The sequence below is a fragment of the Colobus angolensis genome, unplaced genomic scaffold, assembly GCF_000951035.1.
Source record: "Colobus angolensis palliatus isolate OR3802 unplaced genomic scaffold, Cang.pa_1.0 Scaffold493, whole genome shotgun sequence".
Classification (NCBI taxonomy): Eukaryota; Metazoa; Chordata; class Mammalia; order Primates; family Cercopithecidae; genus Colobus; species Colobus angolensis.
The window spans coordinates 1,037,035-1,056,246 of NW_012118410.1; the positions used below are offsets into that span (position 1 = coordinate 1,037,035).

Below are 19,212 nucleotides of genomic sequence, written 5' to 3' on the forward strand. Positions count from 1 at the left end.
CAGACATAGTTTTTAACACAAATCTGATAATGTAATCTTTCTTAAAATCCTTTAAAGAGTCCCCTTGTTCCTAATGTAAAAATCCATACTTGTTGTCCAGTGAGTCTCTTCTCAGAAAGCCTTTGCTAACATTCTGGTCTTACTTCTTACTATAGCATGCTGAAACCCAACTCTGCAAACAAAAAACAATGTCTTGAGTTTCCAGAAAAGGTTGTATATCCTTTAATTTATGAACTTTCACTTGTGCTACCTAAGCAGCTCCCTGTTCACCTTCCTCACCACTCAGCTTGATGACTTTAACCCAGCTTCTGGGACTCATTTAGGTAGTAGGTTAAATGTCACTTTTTAGTCTATTAGGGGTCCTGCCATGTGATATGATGGCTTCCTATCACAGTAGTTAAAATATTTTATCACAATTGCTATTTTTAGTTATTGGTATGTTTCTTTCCTTCTTGAGAATGCACATAATTTCCAAATTTTCTGTGCAGAGAAGTGTATATTAAAATGAGAAGATAAGTATTCCAACAACATGTTGAATAACAAAATGCTGTTAATGGAGGCCAATTATGTATCAGACACTGTGTTAGGTCCTATATTGAAAATAAATGATTCTTGCCTTCAATCAATGTTGATTCTCATAGTGGCCAATGTGAAGTTAACTAGATAGAATTTGATATGTCACAGTCTCAGAGAGAACAAAGGACTATAGGAACATGACGAGCGCCAACTAATTATATTTGAAGGTTTAATCACAAAGAATTTTACTACTGAAAATTATCATTAAAGGTGATGAATTTTTTTTTAAGTGGAGAGATGGTGACAGGACACATGAGACAAGAGGAAAGGCTTGGGCAAAATAAAATTTCTGGGCATATATATCAGGAGGTGGTCGTTAGTTCCGTCAGGAGAGTGCACTGTGTTAGACATCTGTTCAAGAATGCTAAATAACATGCTATGTGCTTCGGAGTTGATCTGTAGCCAATGGAACGTTATCAAAGGTTTTAAAGCAGGCAAATCACATGTTTAAATATGTGTGGTTGAAAGGCAATTACTGTGATAGTAAAGGATGAGTATGTGAATGGATATGGAGAGAGAGAAAAAACTGATTAAATGCAGAAAAGGGAATAAAATTGAGTCATGGATTCCAGAAACAAAACAATTCTATAGACCGAAGGTAATGAGGGCTGAACATAGTGCAGAGACATTGAAGACTGATTAACGAAAGACAGTGGAATCTATGATTAGGCTATTTAAGGAGAACACTGCACATAGGTGAACATGAAAAGAAGACTGAGTTGGTTGATAAAGAAACCCCCACAAAATACTAGCCAGAGATGGAGCAGAAGAGGAAGAAAGTAGTAAGAGGAAGCCATGTCATGAAGAATCTTTAATCAAAGTCAAGTAGAATGAAGACTAAGGAAATCTCACTACTATTATATGCAGCCATGCAGGCTTAATCTTACATAACACCCACATAATCACATTACACTCAATTAATTGTTTCCAAAAAGAATATAAAATTTGAAGTTCAAAACCGACTCAGGATTTTACTGCAGAATTTATTTTTATCCTAAAATATTAATATTTTTTGAAAAACGCCTTTCCCCTTCTGTCATATACTTGTACCTGAATAAAATTTTCTTATCATTGGGTACGTAGTAACCTCGGATTTCCTTTATAGCAAAGGTATTGCATGGAGAGTCTCGAGAAAGGCATGGCAGTGGAGCAGAAGAACCAATGAGACGCAGTTTCCATCGTGAGGCTCCTACGTACGTGTCACCTGTAAATGCTTCTGCCACGAAAGTGTATCCCTTCTATAAGAAAGATAAATTACACAGAAATGAGTTACATTATTATTCTGTCAAATGTACAATATCTAATAGTACTAAATGTCTTCTTATTATGATATTATCTATAGGTCCCAAGATCTCTTAATAAACATAGAGCCACTAGGATTATGTTTGGAATTTCTCTTAGAAAGCACTATCCTACAAAGTTTTCAGGAAAACAATAAACTGATATTTTCCTTTGTTTGGTTCCTTAACTATAAAATAAAGTGCTTAACCACAATAGATGATTACTATGTCCTCTTCTAATGCCTCCCACGGCAAATTCTTATCATTGCACCATCCCAGAGTAGCCCAAAAGTTTGTTACTTGATTTTCCTGTCCTCCAGATCCATTTTTCTGGAATACTGAAGTAAGAAAGGCAGAAGAGTTCAAAGAAATGTATTCTGTTGACATAACAGGTAAAACTATAAAATTAATAGCTGATTTGCTTCCACAGAACCCAGATGTGTGATTGAGGAGGAGCTCTTTAGACAGCAGAAAAGGGGAAGCTCAAGAGCCTGGGGATGGCTTACTTTATGATGGGGAAGAGCTTGGTTTAACATAATTAGATAGCTGGCTAAGAAGTCAGTGAATCAAAAGCATGATATCATAACAGATGTAAATGTTCAAAGTAATTCTGAGATTATAATTCCAGATGCCCCTAATAAAGAATAAAAAGATAGATTTGTCTTCCAGCTGTACTCTGTCCACAGACAGCTCTCTGGTAGGTTTAGATTTCCAGAAGTAAAAATTATATATATATATATGCCAGAATGAATTTTTAAAAAGTTTCATATGCATCTAGAAATATTAGCTGGAATTCCAATCCCTATAATGAGATGAGAATTGCAACACCAACAAGGACTTTATGACATTATATTTGGGGCAAGTAAAAAAAAAAGTATAATAAAGCATTTTAACTTGGAAAGTGTAATGCACATATGTGTTGATTTTTTAATTATTATTTGAGTTTATTGTACTGATGAATTAAAGAGGCAAAGCAAAATTATTTTGTTTTTGCTTCGACTCAGAATAATTACAAAGGAAAAAGTTATTAAATGGTGGGATAGATATTAGTAGTGAAAATCCAAAGCTAAATCAGTGATAGGATTACAAGACAGAACTTGGCTATGCTAAATGGATTCAGTAGTAAAAGAGTTATATAATTGAGTACTGAGTATTGAGGGATCCTATAGACTAGTATTCTGAATTACAGTGTATGGTCTTGAGTATTTATGACAAAAAATAAAGTAAACAATTCTGATTTTTCAAACTTAAGAATAATATATACTCTGCAAACCATAGACTAGTAAGTTTAATAATAGTGTTTATCAAAGTTCTGCCGTAGCTCATAGAAAGGATGTCTCATGTGAACCTCAAAGAAAAAACCTATTCTTAAAAGCAACATGAGTTTATTGGGAATGAAAACTTATTTACTTTTTTCATAAGATTAGAAGACACAACATCAGGTAAAAGTTGCAGATATGGGGTTTATGAATTTCATGCAGGCATATGTCAAGGCCTCTGGTGAATTTCATATGGGCCAAGATGCCTCTTGATGATCCTGCTGGGCAGAATTAGCCACAAAATTTCCACCTAAGATTGCTAGTTATATAACTGCTCAATAGTGTTTTAGGCATTGTCTAGTCAGCCAAAGATGTTCTCTCTTGAGGTGTCTCCTGAGTCCACCATATCAATATGCCTTGTAGGTACCAAAAGACTGACACAGTCACAGGGTACAAAACAATGGAGCAATGATCCTCTTTACATTTTGTGGGTCAGAATTACTTTCAGAGGCAGCATTCAGTTCTGGGAACCACATTTTAGCAGACACAAAGGTTGTTTGGATAAATGTTCAAAGATCACGAATTATGAAGAGAGGAAAACTGCAGCACAAAAGGGACCACTGAAGCTATTTTTCTATTCACACAGCTTGATATTCTCCTCCACAATTTCTCCACTTTTAATTTTTTTTCTTTTTGGAGATAGAGTTTCTTTCTTGTCACCCAGGCTAGAGAGCAGTGGCATGATCACGGCTCTCTGCAACCTCCGTCTTCTGGGTTCAAGTGATTCTCCTGCCTCAGCCTCCCTAGTAGCTAGGACTACAGGCACACGCCACCACACTTGGCTAATTTTTATATTATTAGTAGAGATGGAGTTTTGCCATGTTTTCCAGGCTGGTCTCGAACTCCTGATCTCAGGTGATCCACCCGCTTTGGCCTACCGAAGTGCTGGGATTATGGGCATGAGCCACTGCGCCCAGCCTTAACTTTCTTTCTAAACAGAGCTGGCTAGAGTGAGAAGATAGAAGAGATAAAATATGAGATAGGAAGATGTTTGCTGAAATCTCAATTTACAACTTAAAAATAATAGTTAAATGGAGCTAGAATGTTCTTCTGATCGTTGACTCAAAATGTATCACTTAGAACTATCTGAAAAATTCAAGCTTAATCAAGAAAGGGAGGTCTACAATGAAGTTTCTAAGACCAAAACCAAACCCAACCCAACCCAAAGAAGTATGCTAGATGCAAATAACAGTCAGATTTGTACTTGGCTCAACCAAATACTCTTTAAAGATCTCTTCCAAAATGAAGTATTCAAGACTAGCATTAGTCTATTTATCAAGTAATACATAATTCATAGATAGAATTTGATGACATCTATAACCTTGATAGAGTCTCCCTTTAAATTAAATCATCTTCTTTCTCTTAATCTTTGTGACTTTTGAATTCTAATCACAAATTAAATAAATTGTTTCTATTCAAAAAGAAGTCTAGCTCAAACTTCAAAAACAAACATTCAAAAAGTAATCCACTGGTGCTTGGACAAATTTGTTCGTGAAGAGCTAGCTCTATAGCTTGGTTTAACCCAAGGCATTCTGCTGCAGAGGGGTCAGGTTTAGAGGAGGGGTGTCCAATTTTTTGGCTTCCCTGGGCCACAGTGGAAGAATTGTCTTGGGCCATGCACAAAATACACTAATGCTAACGATAGCTGAGGAGCTTAAAAAAAAAGAATCACAAAAATGTCTCATAGTGTTTTAAGAAAGTTTACGAATTTGTGTTGGGATATATTGAAAGTCATCCTGGGCAGCATGCAGCCTATGGGCCGTGGGTTGGACAAGCTTGGTTTAGAGATATCATTTGTTAGGACATGGGGAAGAATAAATATAGTATAAAAGGAAATTGTGTGGGTCAAATAAAGTTTGTAAATACATGTTTGATGTACAGAAATTGAATTTTATTAGCAAAGTATTCTGTTTTTAAGTGATATGTAAATGCCCTTTCAAGGTAATTAACAAGAATAATAAGTAAAAATAATATACTGATGCATTGACTTTAATCAAGTGAGTTTTTAAATATTATGTTTAGGTGTATAATTCCAAACATAGATAACTGTACACAAAAATATAGATGTTTATCAGATTTGCTTATAAAATGTAAATGTTAAACTTGCCAAATTTAATACAAAATAAAAGGAATTTAAGCCCAAGTTATAATTTGATAATATCTTCAAGTTTAATAAAATCTGATTGCAATATAAAAAATCTATCTTATTAAAATTATAGAAAAACATGCTAAGGATTTAATGAAACATATACAACTTTTAAATTATAATAAAATTATTTATAAACTTTCAAAAAAGCAGATTATAGATGTATATAATATACACATATACACACACATATGTATCAATGGGGTTAAGTAGTTTCATCAAAAATTTAATTGCCCTTATTTTTAAAATGTTTCCTAAAATCTCTAAGACAGCATGAAAGAGCTATTAGGATTTGTATGGAGTTAATACATTTTTAAATGTATCCTTCCTTTAAACGAAAGCAGTATTCATGAGATAAGTATGTTCTAATTTACACAAAATAATGTACAGAATCATAGGCTGAAATGAATCTCAGAAGTCAAGTACAGACATAACTCAAAAAAGAAAAATGAAGAGGTTCAAAAATATAAAGCAGCAGAATGGAAGATCAGAGATAAAACAGCCCTCTTCATATCCAGCTAGGTATATATTATTATTTGTTGTGATTCTCTCTTAGAGGAAATGACTGAAAAGACAAATATGAGATTTATTTTATTTATTTTTTTGGGGGGTAGGAGAGTGTGTGATTTTTTTTTTTTCATTATTATACTTTAAGTTCTAGGGTACATGTGCACAACGTGCAGGTTTGTTACATGTGTATACATGTGCCATGTTGGTGTGCTGCACCCATCAACTCATCATCTACATTAGGTGTATCTCCTAATGCTATCCCTCCCCCCTCCCCCCCACCCCATGACAGGCCCTGGTGTGTGATGTTCCCCTTCCTGTGTCCAAGTGTTCTCATTGTTCAATTCCCACCTATGAGTGAGAACATGCAGTGTTTGGTTTTCTGTTCTTGTGATAGTTTGCTGAGAATGATGGTTTCCAGTTGCATCCATGTCCCTACAAAAGACATGAACTCATCCTTTTTCATGGCTGCATAGTATTCCATGGTGTATATGTGTCACATTTTCTTCATCCAGTCTGTCATTGATGGACATTGGGTTGGTTCCAAGTCTTCGCTATTGTGAATAGGGCCGCAATACATATACGTGTGCATGTGTCTTTATAGCAGCATGGTTTATACTCCTTTGGTTATATACCCAGTAATGGGATGGCTGGGTCAAATGGTATTTCTAGTTCTAGATCCTTGAGGAATCGCCACACTGTCTTCCACAATGGTTGAACTAGTTTACAGTCCCACCAACACTGTAAAAGTGTTCCTATTTCTCCACATCCTCTCCAGCACCTGTTGTTTCCTGACTTTTTAATAATAAGAGCTATTTCTGACAAACTCACAGCCAATACCATACTGAATGGGCAAAAACTGTAAACATTCCCTTTGAAAACTGGCACAAGACAGGGATGCCCTCTCTCACCACTCTTATTCAACATAGAGTTGGAAGTTCTGGCCAGGGCAATCAGGCAGGAGAAATAAAGAGTATTCAATTAGGAAAAGAGGAAGTCAAATTGTCCCTGTTTGCAGATGACATGATTGTATATTTAGAAAACCCCATGGTCTCAGCCCAAAATCTCCTTAAGCTGATAAGTAACTTCAGCAAAGTCTCAGGATACAAAATCAATGTGCAAAAATCACAAGCATTCTTATACACCAATAACAGACAAACAGAGAGCCAAATCATGAGTGAACTCCCATTCACAATAGCTTCAAAGAGAATAAAATACCTAGCAATCCAACTTACAAGGGATGTGAACGAACGACCTCTTCAAGGAGAACAACAAACCACTGCTCAATGAAATAAAAGAGGACACAAACAAATGGAAGAACATTCCATGCTCATGGATAGGAAGAATCAATATCGTGAAAATGGCCATACTGCCCAAGGTAATTTATAGATTCAGTGCCATACCCATTAAGCTACCAATGACTTTCTTCACAGAATTGGAAAAAAATACTTTAAAGTTCATATGAAACCAAAACAGAGCCCGCATTGCCAAGACATTCCTAAGCCAAAAGAACAAAGCTGGAGGCATCACGCTACCTGACTTCAAACTATACTACAAGGCGACAGTAACCAAAACAACATGGTACTGGTACCAAAACAGAGATATAGACCAACGGAACAGAACAGAGCCCTCAGAAATAATACCACACATCTACAACCATCTGATCTTTGACAAACCTGACAAAAACAAGAAATGGGGAAAGGATTCCCTGTTTAATAAATGGTGCTGGGAAAACTGACTAGCCATATATAGAAAGCTGAAACTGGATCCCTTCCTTTCTCCTTATACAAAAATTAATTCAAGATGGATTAGAGACTTAAATGTCAGACCTAAAACCATAAAAACCCTAGAACAAAACCTAGGCAATACCAATCAGGACATAGGCATGGGCAAGGACTTCATGTCTAAAACATCAAAAGCAATGACAACAAAAGCCAAAATTGACAAACGGGATCTAATTAAACTAAAGGGCTTCTGCACAGCAAAAGAAACTACCATCAGAGTGAACACGCAACCAACAGAATGGGAGAACATTTTTGCAATCTACTCATCTGGCAAAGGGCTAATATCCAGAACCTACAAAGAACTCAAACAAATTTTCAAGAGAAAAACAACCCCATCAAAAAGTGGGCAAAGGATATGAACAGATACTTCTCAAAAGAAGATATTTATGCAGCCAACAGACACATGAAAAAATGCTCATCATCACTAGCTATCAGAGAAATGAAAATCAAAACCACAGTGGGATACCATCTCACACCAGTTAGAATGGCAAATATGAGATTTAAATAAACAGAGGAGCAATGTGGTTTGAGTGAAGGTCAGAGATCAGGGTCTATCATTCAGCCACAGAAAGGTCCCCAAGTACCTCTGGCTGCTGAAGGAATTTATGTAGCCCTCAAAATGAGGTGGTGATGGTTGGTGGCTATGTGACCACAATTTTCTGAAATATACAGGAGTAGAATAAAAACCCAGTGGGAAACAAAGACAATCATCTGATTTGGTTTTGGGATAAGGCTAAAGGAGCTCTTCAGATTCATTTCTATTTTAAGCATTTATATGCTTCTTAAATTTCAATAATTAGAATTTCCAGTGCTTTCTTTTTGCCATGTTTTCTTTGGGGAGAAGAAGAAAGAGGGTTGAGAGGTGAAGAATGCTTTAGCATTTACATTAAAGGCCTCCTACTGTTAAATATATGGGACTTCTATAGTGAAAGATCAGGGCCTTATTTGCCTGTTAAGTAGATTAAAAACAACTCCGCCCTCCCTTCAGGACCCTCTACAAGCTGGTGACTTTTCACTGCCATTCTATCATATGTGGAGAATACAGTTTATACCTACCTTATTCTTGGTATAAAGATAAGGCACCACTTTTTGGAACACCTTGGGCACTTGCTCCATTGTGTCGTTATTAACAACGTGTAGGATACAGATTGGAAGTGTAGTATATACTTTGGGAACCAAAATCATATCTTGAGGAACCAAAAATGTTTCTCTGTAATTACAAAAGCATGAACTTTCCCTTGACATGAATCTTAAAGGAAGTTTGAAATTTGCATTAATGCTAAGAAATTTTTTTTTTTAAACTCCAAAGTTCCAAATAACTAAAAGGCACACATATTATTTTCTTTTAAAAATTACTATTCATATGCTATTTTGTCAAGTAAATGCAAGCTCTATTAAAAAATTCAATTTTATAAGTAATTTGTGACTTTTACCAGATGTGCTATAGCTTAGAAATTGAAGGATCTTTTTCTATTCTAAAAGCATATTAATTTGTTATATTATTTTTATCATGAACCTAAAAGATTCTAATAATTAGGAAACATTCTTCATATTTTGATGAATAGATAAAAATTTATATAATATCTCATTTAAAATGCCAAGTGTGGAAGAATTTTAACTAACTTATGAAAGCAACCCAGAAGCTAATACCTTTACTACTATCATAAATAAATATTGATAAATATAGATACTGCAAGCCATTTAGAGACATATTTGTCATTCTATAATAACCTTACCTGAATACTACAAACCAAGAATTTGGTGGCTGCTCTTGATAAGTCACCGTATAATCCGCAAAAGCAATCTTAGTTTCTTCATCTTGGTAGCATGGATAAGATTCCAAAGACTTGCACTTGCTTTTAAACATTAGTCTAGAAATATAAAAATAAATTAAGTATCAATGGCAAAAGCCACTTTGAAGATAAACTCTATTTACAAAAAGAAATAAAAATAGTGTAAGATATTGCAAGTCATTGTTTGCTAGATTGAGATTTGATCAAAGGGATTCTGTGTAGTCCCTGATACATGGTGCCAAAGGGTGGGGACCCATTTTAGGTCACTCACAAAAGATATCTGTCAAAGGTGCCCAAGGTTGTCTGAGGCTCTTAAAGGAGAACATGATCCATGATTGAGGGAGTAAAGTTTATAGCTGGGAAACTAGAACCAAAGTTGAAGCTATAAGGATAGAAAAACTAGAAGCAAGCAAACCAGCAACAAAATTGGGTGAGAGTCACTGAAGGGCCTGGAATTAAAGTACAGAATGGAGACTGAAATGGAGTTTAAAGTGAGAAATACGTTTGGAAAAATAGATTTAAAAAATCTAAGGCCATGCACAAGTGGAGAGTGCTGGCTTTCTTCCTGCATGATTTCTGAGGGTATAAGGGAGTAGAGCAAACACTGCTAAACTAATTATAGAGCTGAGGTTTCTCCACGTTTTCCCCCTAGAAGAGTGTGACATATTCCAGAACATAATGGAAGTGATGATGTGATGGATTTTCCGGGTCTTATCCCTCCCATTCGGCCAGAAACTGGATGTGCCCTTAGTAGCACTGGGAATATAAGGCCCTGTATACAATGCCTCAGGTATTAGCTGGGATGGAAGTCTTATAGCCATAGCAAATGGTTCTCTTTTAGAGGTCTAGACAGAGCCAGAGGTGTTCTTGTCTTTCAGAAGGCAGAGGTTTTCATTGATTGTCAGTGGAAAGCAAAGACATGGTGGTCCTCATGGAAGACAAAAGTCACATACTCCATTTCATCATTGGTTTTTGTTAGGTTTTTGTTGATCATAGGCTTTTGGTAGGAGGAAACTAACAGGATTATACTTGGAAGGGGTTTAAAAGACCTTTTAAAATGGTGACAAGGACAAATAAATAATAGGGTAACCATATATCTGGTTTGCCTGGGATAGCTGTGGTTTATACTTACAGTACTGGACTAATTATTAACAGTTCTCCATCTTTTCTTGTTAATGTCCTAGTTTGGATGATCAGTGGTATGATAATTCTAACTAGGAGCTATAAAGTGCAGATCTGTCAATGCAGGACACCCCTGTAAATCACACAGGGCTGGCCTAATCTATACAAGGATGTTGGCTCAACCAACATGGGAATTAAGCTGGTCACAGTGGGAATTGACTGGAACGGGACTTGCACCATTCTAAAATGAGAGTGATTTCTGGTCTTCCCAGATGTCACTGCTCCTGTTAAACATTCTACCCTTTTAATGAATGTAAGGCTTTCAAAATCCTGATGAACTATATAGAATATTTTGAATGACCTAGGGTGATGTACCTGACTGAGTTGGAAGAGTTAGTCTTAATTAAGAATTAGTTTTAATTTAGTCAGATTTTTATCTGATACAATGCCCTCATAGGGGAGTTTGTTTTTTAGACATCATTTGCAAGAAAATTGGGTGCAAGGTATTACCCACGTATTTTCTTATGATAGGCCTCAGAATGCAGAAGTAACTTGCACAAGAGTGTGTGTTCTCTCTCTGTGTGTCCACACAATTGGATTCAGTTGTTAAGATGAAATGGGATTCAGCCGGGCATGGTGGCTCACGCCTGTAATCCCAGCACTTTGGGAGGCTGAGGCAGGTGGATCACGAGGTCAGGAGATCAAGAACATCCTAACACGGTGAAACCATGTCTCTATTGAAAATACAAAAAATTAGCCGGGCCTGGTGGCAGGAGCCTTTAGTCCCAGCTACTTGGGAGGCTGAGGCAGGAGAATGGTGTGAACCCGGGAGGCGGAGCTTGCAGTGAGCCCAGATCGTGCCACTGCACTCCAACCTGGGCAACAGAGCAAGACTCCGTCTAAAAAAAAAAAAAAAGAAAGAAAAAGATGAAATGGGATTCAAATGGGATTCAATCTTAAGACTAAATCATAAATTGGTAAACTTAGTCTTCCCAGTTGCCTTGGTGGAAAGTTCTTCCCCTTCAGAGTTGCGAATGAAAGGCTAGATTTCAGAACCTCAAACTTCCACATGTAGTAGTAATGACAATACCAATGTTCACAATGGCTACTTTTCTGTAATGATTCAATCTGTGGCATTGTGCTAAGTTCACCTGTCTACCTTAATTTATCTTTACAGATTTATGAGGGAATAGTATTAGTAGATATTATTATACCTATGCTACATATAAAAATTAAGTTTAGAGAGGATAAGAATCTTATCTTAGATAACAATAATTAATAGAGCTGGCATTAGCTTCAGGTCTTGTGTCAAATTGTGTGCTCTTAACCAAAGAATTAATGCCTGCTAGGATAAAGTAGCTTTGGATGCCACTGGCATTTGAGTTTAAATAACAGACTTTTTGGTTTTATCTGTCCAAGAAATGCACATGTAGAACTCAAAGCATTGAAAGAGCATGGCCTCTGTATCAGATATGAGCTGGGAGTCCGTGAAATGGTCTTGACTGTAGTGGAAAGATCACATGGAGAAAAACAGCAACCTCCTGAAGGTATTATGCTAGTGTTTTAAATACACCTCCCTGTTGTACTATTCCCTAATAGGGGCGCTCACTTTTTAGTACATCATTTTCATGAAAATTTGGTGTAGGATCTGACCTACAGATCTCCTCCTGGTAGCCCCAAAATACAAAAGCAGTTTGGAAAAGAGGGTTTGTGCTCCTTATGTGCATTCAAACAATTAAAACTTTAGGCGAAAGTGGAACCCTTTTAGGAAATGGGTTCTGGAGTAAAGATTAATCAAGTAATCTGCATGGGGTCTGCAGAGTCTCTTGAAAATGTAAATTGATGTCTTTTATCAGTTTAGGAAGGTTCTCACCTGTTATCTTTGTACTTTCTGTCACTCCAATTACTTACACGCTAAGCTGTCTGAGAATGTCCCACAAGTCCCTTATGCTATTTTCCACTCATTTTCTCTTAGCTCCACTTGGGATACTTTTTATTGATATATTACCCAGTTCACTAAACTCTTCTTCTACTATGCCTAATCTGTGGTTAAATTTATTAATGAATTCCTAATTTTGGTTATTAAAATGTTCATTGAGGTACTTTCCATTTGTCTGTGTTTTATTAATTAAATGCTCAAACTTTTAGTCTATTTTCTCTTTTTTATTATTTATTTTCTTGCTCATTTTCATAACAGTCATGTTTAGATGTTTTTTTCTTCTGCCACCTCTGAAATCTAAGTTGCCAGAGGGTATGGTTCCACATATTTTCCATAATGTACAGTGTGTATATATATGGGGGGGAGGTGGGTGGGTGTGTAATTTTTTTCTGTTTTGTTTTCTAAGGTTCAATCTACCAAGGCCTTGCCCCTGTTTAGAAAGTGTTGCCCTCCAAGGATTTCATCTGACTATATGTTAACTGGGATCTCATCCCTTACCAGGTCCTAAACTTTAATTTTTGTCTTCTCAGCACCGTAAGTTTTAAGGAAATTTTGTTCTGCTCCTAGAGGTTTTCTGCTTAGAATTTTAGTTCCGTGCAATTAAAATATAAACAAAAAGTAACAAGTACCATAGAAATGTTTCAGATAAAATATTATGGAAGGTCCAAAGTAATGGTGTGGTTCCAGCTGCAATGACCGGGGAGCACTCAACAAATACGGTAGTATTCAAACTAGACTTTGACAAAAGGACAATATACTGCAATAAAAATATCATTTGACTGCTTTACCTTAAGAGAGAAACTGCATACTGTTCTAAATTCATTTCCAATATAGCCCAAACTTTTTGAAGAGTATCTGCAACACTGATATTTTCTTTTGTGTCTAAAAATAATAATAAATAATAACAACGTTAAGCTTTAAGATGCCTGAAAAATCATCTTGTTCAAAGTCTTCATCTTCACAAATGAAGTTGAAACTCACAAGTAAGATGGTATTCAAAGTCATAGGCTTCATTAGCAGAAAAAATAGGTTTAAAATATGAGCCACAAACTTCTAGTCAAGAGCTCTGTTCATTGTATTATGCTATTTCCCTTCATCTTTAAAGTCTTAAAATATTGCTTGACCTAATTTAAGATAGTCATCAAAGGGTTTACACTAAAACTTTTTTTTGTGACAGGCCTTATCTCAGAAAAAGTAATCCATCCAATTTTTCTAAAGAACAATGGCTAATAGGATTTTACTAGAGCTCTATCTACTGCATTATCTGCAAATGGTTTAAAAGTAGATAATTTGCCAAGAAAATGTGAATCCATATTAAGAGCCTCAAATTTACTGTATCAGAAACTAACATTCTTTTACTAATTATCTTATCTTAATATCTTCATGGTATTTACCAGCATCTAAAATTGATATCTTCATATATTTACTTGTCTATTATATGCTTACTTTCACTAGAATACAAAATTCATCAGGGTAGAAATCTTGTCTGTTTTATTGACTGCTATAAGGCCAAAATATGTAACATTGCTGTGCAGTCAAGAGTTATTCAATAAATATATGTTGAGTGAAAAAAATGCAAACACTATTTAAAAAAACATTTTGAGTAGTTGAACACAAACTCTATGAAGTACATTACTGAATTGCCCATATTTTCAGTCTCTAAAAAGGGAAGTAAAATCATTATATGAAAAATTTTACAACATATATGTACAATAAAAGCATATTGTACCATATGCATGGTTTGAATGTATTTCCCACACTTTATGTGTTAGCAACTTAATTCCCAAAGTAACAGTATTGAGAAGTGGAATCTTTAAGAGGTGATTAGCTCATGAGAGCTATGCCCTTATGAATGAATTAATGTAATTATTGAAAGAGTGGGTTAGTTATCTCAGAAGTGGCTTCCTGATAAAAGGATGAGTTCTGACTCTCTCAATCCCTCCTTTATCCCCCTCTTTCTCTCTCTCTTTCTTTCACGAATGTGCTCTCTCACCCTGCCACCTTCCTCATGGGATAAAGACTCTGTCCAGATGCAAAGCCCTTGATTTTGGATTTTCCAGCCTTCAGAACTGTAAGAAATAAATCTCTGTTCTTTATAAGTAACCTGGTCTTTGGTATTCCATTAAATAAACCAAGACATCCTATATTGAGTTTGATGAATGCATGTGTTTTGTAATGGGAGGAAAAAAAAAAAACATTATATTAGACAATTGTCATTATGTAATTTAGGGTTTTTAAACCATTGTGTATCTGATGTTTTTATGGCTTAAACATTATCATTAAATGTTTTAAATAGATCCATTATTTTTTTTTTTTACAAGAAAATGTTTCAATACATGTAAAGAATTCTATTGGAGGTAAGGCTTCACCTATCAAAATGTCAGCAAAAACCACAGAATGAAAAGAACTGAATATATGTGTTTTGTTTTTGTTTTTGTTTTTTGAGACAAGATCTCACCCTGTCACCCAGGCTAGAATGCAGTGGTGTGATCTCAGCTCAAGCTCAATGTAACCACCACCTCCTGGGCTCAAGTAATCCTCCCACCTCCGCCTCCCAAGTAGCTGGGATTACAGGCACATGCCACCATGCCTAGCTAATTTTTATATTTTTTGTAGAGACATGGTTTCCCCGTGTTGCCCAGGCTGGTCTTGAACTCCAGAGCTCAAGAAATCTGCCCACTTCAGTCTCTGAAAATGCTTGAATATAAGTTTTGCATCTGCCATGTTTTATTTTAAGCTGATAAAATAGACCGTCTGGCAAAACTATTTGATTTCGTATACATAGATGTATCTGATTTAATAAATTTAAGAACACAGTTAAAATGCATTTTATGCCTTCTAGATGTATGTTACTATGGACATACATGGTGGCTTCTTTATTATGCATTAGTTTATTCATTCACTTAATTTTCATTCATTTGAAAAATCATCTGGAAATGTGAAAATATCACGACTTAACTGAGGCTGACTGAGGTAGGACAGTGCTAGGTAGTTGGGATATATACAGAAAAAGATCAGTTCTCTGTTTTAAAAGAATTTGCAATAGATTGGGAAAAAAAAGCTGATCATTCTTTCATTTTTTCACTCATTCTTTCAGCAAGTATTTATTGTGTGCTTATGATGCACCAGGCACTGTGCCAATCCTGGGAACAAGACACTCAGTGTATTGGACATACTTCCTGATTTCAAATAATTTCATTATGTACAGGACTGAAATTAATTAGTTGAGCCATAAAGTGGGGTGACTCTAAAATACTTTTATTAACACACATAAATACTTGTTCTCATATAAACAAGTTTATTTTATAAATGTTTGGACATACATACCTGGTATTCTGGCTTTCATAAGTAATCTAACATAAGTTCCTCTCCACATGGCTTGAATTTTAATTGCTGCTGCTACTTCCTCAGGAGAATACTCTTTATCACTTGTGGGCATAGAATATTTAACGTCCAGCCATTCCACTGGAAAGGGGAAAATAAACTTTGGACTGGAAATTATATTTAATCCCTTCCCCAAGTTTCAATGCCTTTAGCTGTTAAAGCCCTCCAATGTATAAAATTCTAAATTCCAAGGGTTAGCATCATATTTAATATTGCCGGATCTAGGTGGTTCTTGTTAGAATGTAAGTATTCTGCAGGAGGGAAAACACACAAAATACGGACATCTTAGTGAACTACTATTGATTTCTGTGTGAATATAGCCAGAGATTTCTCTCAAAAATAAAAGACATGTCAAAATGATGGGAAGAAGAGGAAAGTAGGGTTACTTGGGTCAGAGGATCTTGCCAGAATTCTTCAAATCAAACCATATAGATTAGTGACTTCCATATTTTTAAGGTTAGGAGTAAATAAAACAGGGAAGTTCTAGGCTCTCCTGGAAGTATATGTGGTGGGGATTAGGAGTAAGGGATCCCCAGCAGGTCCTTGGAGCCCCTTGAGCTTTTAGAGCATTGCTTGAACTCCATGACAGTCCATGCAGATCTATTCCACTTACTCCACAAACACATTTCTCAAATTATTTACCTTACTTAAAACTAGGAATTCCTTGATTAAATACATACAGTTAATGGGTACCTAAAGAAACCTCTTCTAAGGAGGAATTGAGTAACTCCAAGTCCAAAACCATAGCCCGGAATGCAAATTTGAAGTTTGGAGGAGGTTTTGTTATTTGAACTTTTTTCATTAAACGCCATAAAGAAAGATGAAAAACCTGAAACAGAAAAGGTACATTAATTTTTTTATAGCAAGAAAATAACCACTTCTCAGATATACACACAACTGAACAGAAGATTCTTTGAAGTCCCACTCACCCAGTAAGATACTAAAATTATCATTTGATTATTTCTAATTTAATAAAATGTAATCACTACAACAATGTTTATAATATAGGCTCAATTAAAATACAGCATTAAACTGGTAGAGGAGGTAAAGAATAAGGTAAAAAAATAGCATTATCCTTGTGCTTAAGCAAGTTAAATAGCTTATTTTATTGATTCTAAGGCGCCATCCATTGTAAGACACATTATTATTTCATATGCTACTTAAAATGAAAATATATTTCTTAGAGTTTTTTAAATCATTTAGTAATGGTACTAATCTCATATTGAAAAAACTCTTTCAGACTTAGGCAAAGCTTTTTCATCATATGTCAAATAGTTGTGCAATTATCAAAGTATAAAATGGAGTTTTTTTTGTTTGTTTTTGTTTTTTTTTAACCAAAATAGCTTCCTTCTGCATAAGTGATTCATTCACCAAGACCCTTTACATATTAAATCAGGGCCAGCTACATTGGGCCGATGTGGAATCATCTTGGTAGCATGAAATGGTGAACCAACCCCATGGGCTCTCTTTCATCCAGGCTCAGTCATCTAACCTATCAGCAGTAGAAACTGACCCTGGTCTTTGATATGGTATCGTCCCCTGAGAAGTCTGGCCAGTTACTTGGTGGCAAGTTGCTTTCAGTGGACTAGACATCCACTAGGTGGGTCACCGATTCCTTACAAGAATTGACTCCTGCCTCAGCTATGAGTTTGCTTTCTGTGTCCTTGGTACCTCGGCCAGCATCATTATCCAAGAGGGTATAGAAAATCTGGTTTGTAAACATGGGATTCAGCTAACATACCCGTGGACCAAGAGTTGCATTATAGAGTAAGAATTTAACCACTGGGAATAGTCTGGAACATGTTGGTCCTAACGTATACCATACATAGAATTGATAAAATTCCTGGTAGATTGAAATGACACATAGAAGGCTCAGTTAAAAAGCCAGCCTGGAGATGACACTTGAAGTATGTACATATGAAATCAAAGACCAATATCTGGTACTGTATCTGCATAGTTAAAACACACAGGCCTGAGATTCAAAAGTTGCAAGTAAGATTGGCCTCCCTCCCCATCATCTGACATGACCCATTTGCAGAATCCATGCCTGATTCCTCCACAATAACGGGTTTGCTAGATTATAGAACACATTTCTTGAAGGAAGGAAACAAAGGATAATCCCACCAGGGAATATGGTATTATTTACGACAAACCTAAACTATGACATATGTGAGGTTGCTTTGGGCCTCTCATCTTGGTGGATAAGCAGAAAAAAAGGAGTTAATATAACAGGATAGGAGGAGAATTCACATTGCTTATCATGAGTACTAGGGTTTCTGCTACATTAAGGGAGCAGGGAGAATTTAGTCTGAAACTTGCTGGGACATTTCTTGATGCTTCCATAGTGAATGAGTAATTGCAACAACCATGGCCTGGCTAACAGTAAGGCAGCCAAGATCCTGCACCCATCACGATGGAGAATCTGGATCACCCACCTGGTGAGCCACTAGAAGAACTGGCTGCAAAAGAAGGCAATCTAGAATGGGTGGCAGAGGAGAGAGGTGTTGAATACTGATTGTGGCCTCAGGGCCAGTGGTAGCTATAGAGACTACAGCCTTTTTTGTCATATGGTGATTTAATTATTTATTTGTTTAATTTTAGACCTTGTGACCAGCTACCAACTTGAAGAATGGATGACAGAGTTTACTTAAGGGTGGGGGCACTATCAGACTTATTCTACAGGTGAATTATGGTAAATATTTCTTGTTTATTACTCTCATGTTGTAGGCGAGAAGTTCTCAACTGGAGTTGACCTGCCCCTCAAGCAGCATTGCCAAATTAAATACATTACACTATAAGGGCAAGTACAAATCAAAAAATAAGAGACTTAATCACTTCCTATAAAAAAGGAAAGAGTTTGTATTCAGGACACTTGTAATGATAAGTTCTCTCTCTCTCTCTTCCTGTCTCTCTCTCTCTCTTCCTCTCTCTCTCTTACTCTTTCTTTCTCTCAGAAATGTATGTAAATCTTATTTATTTATTTATTTATTTATTTATATTTGAGATGGAATTTCACTTCTGTTGCCCAGGCTGGAGTGCAATGGCGTGATCTCGGCTTTTTGCAACCTCTGCCTCCCAGGTTCAAGCGATTCTCCTGCTTTTAGCTGCGATTACAGGCGCCCACCACCACACGTGGCTAATTTTTCTATTTTTAGTAAAGATGGAATTTCACCACACTGGCCAGTAAATCTTTCTAAAAAGCTAAGTAAGCCTCTTGCCCATTTAACAGCCCAGGAATGTTTTTCTCCAGGACCTGAGAACCATTTCTTTGAAATGTTAATCACCATGGAAGATAGCACCAGTATTTCCCAGTTTCTCTGGGAGAGTAGGAGACTAGCATTGGTAGGTACCTTGCTGATATG

The 19,212-nt window shown here is 36.1% G+C and overlaps 1 protein-coding gene across 1 annotated transcript in view; it reads right to left on the reverse strand.

Annotated features, from left to right (window-relative positions):
* Nucleotides 1–19,212, reverse strand: part of ADGB (androglobin) — a 249,984-nt gene that overhangs the window by 84,192 nt on the left and 146,580 nt on the right. The window contains exons 21-26 of the mRNA XM_011959441.1: nt 16,544–16,679; nt 15,794–15,931; nt 13,255–13,348; nt 9,349–9,483; nt 8,669–8,822; nt 1,627–1,814 (exon numbers count right to left, since the gene is read on the reverse strand). Of these exons, the coding sequence (XP_011814831.1) occupies nt 1,627–1,814; nt 8,669–8,822; nt 9,349–9,483; nt 13,255–13,348; nt 15,794–15,931; nt 16,544–16,679 (845 nt within the window). The remainder of the gene's footprint in view (nt 1–1,626; nt 1,815–8,668; nt 8,823–9,348; nt 9,484–13,254; nt 13,349–15,793; nt 15,932–16,543; nt 16,680–19,212) is intronic.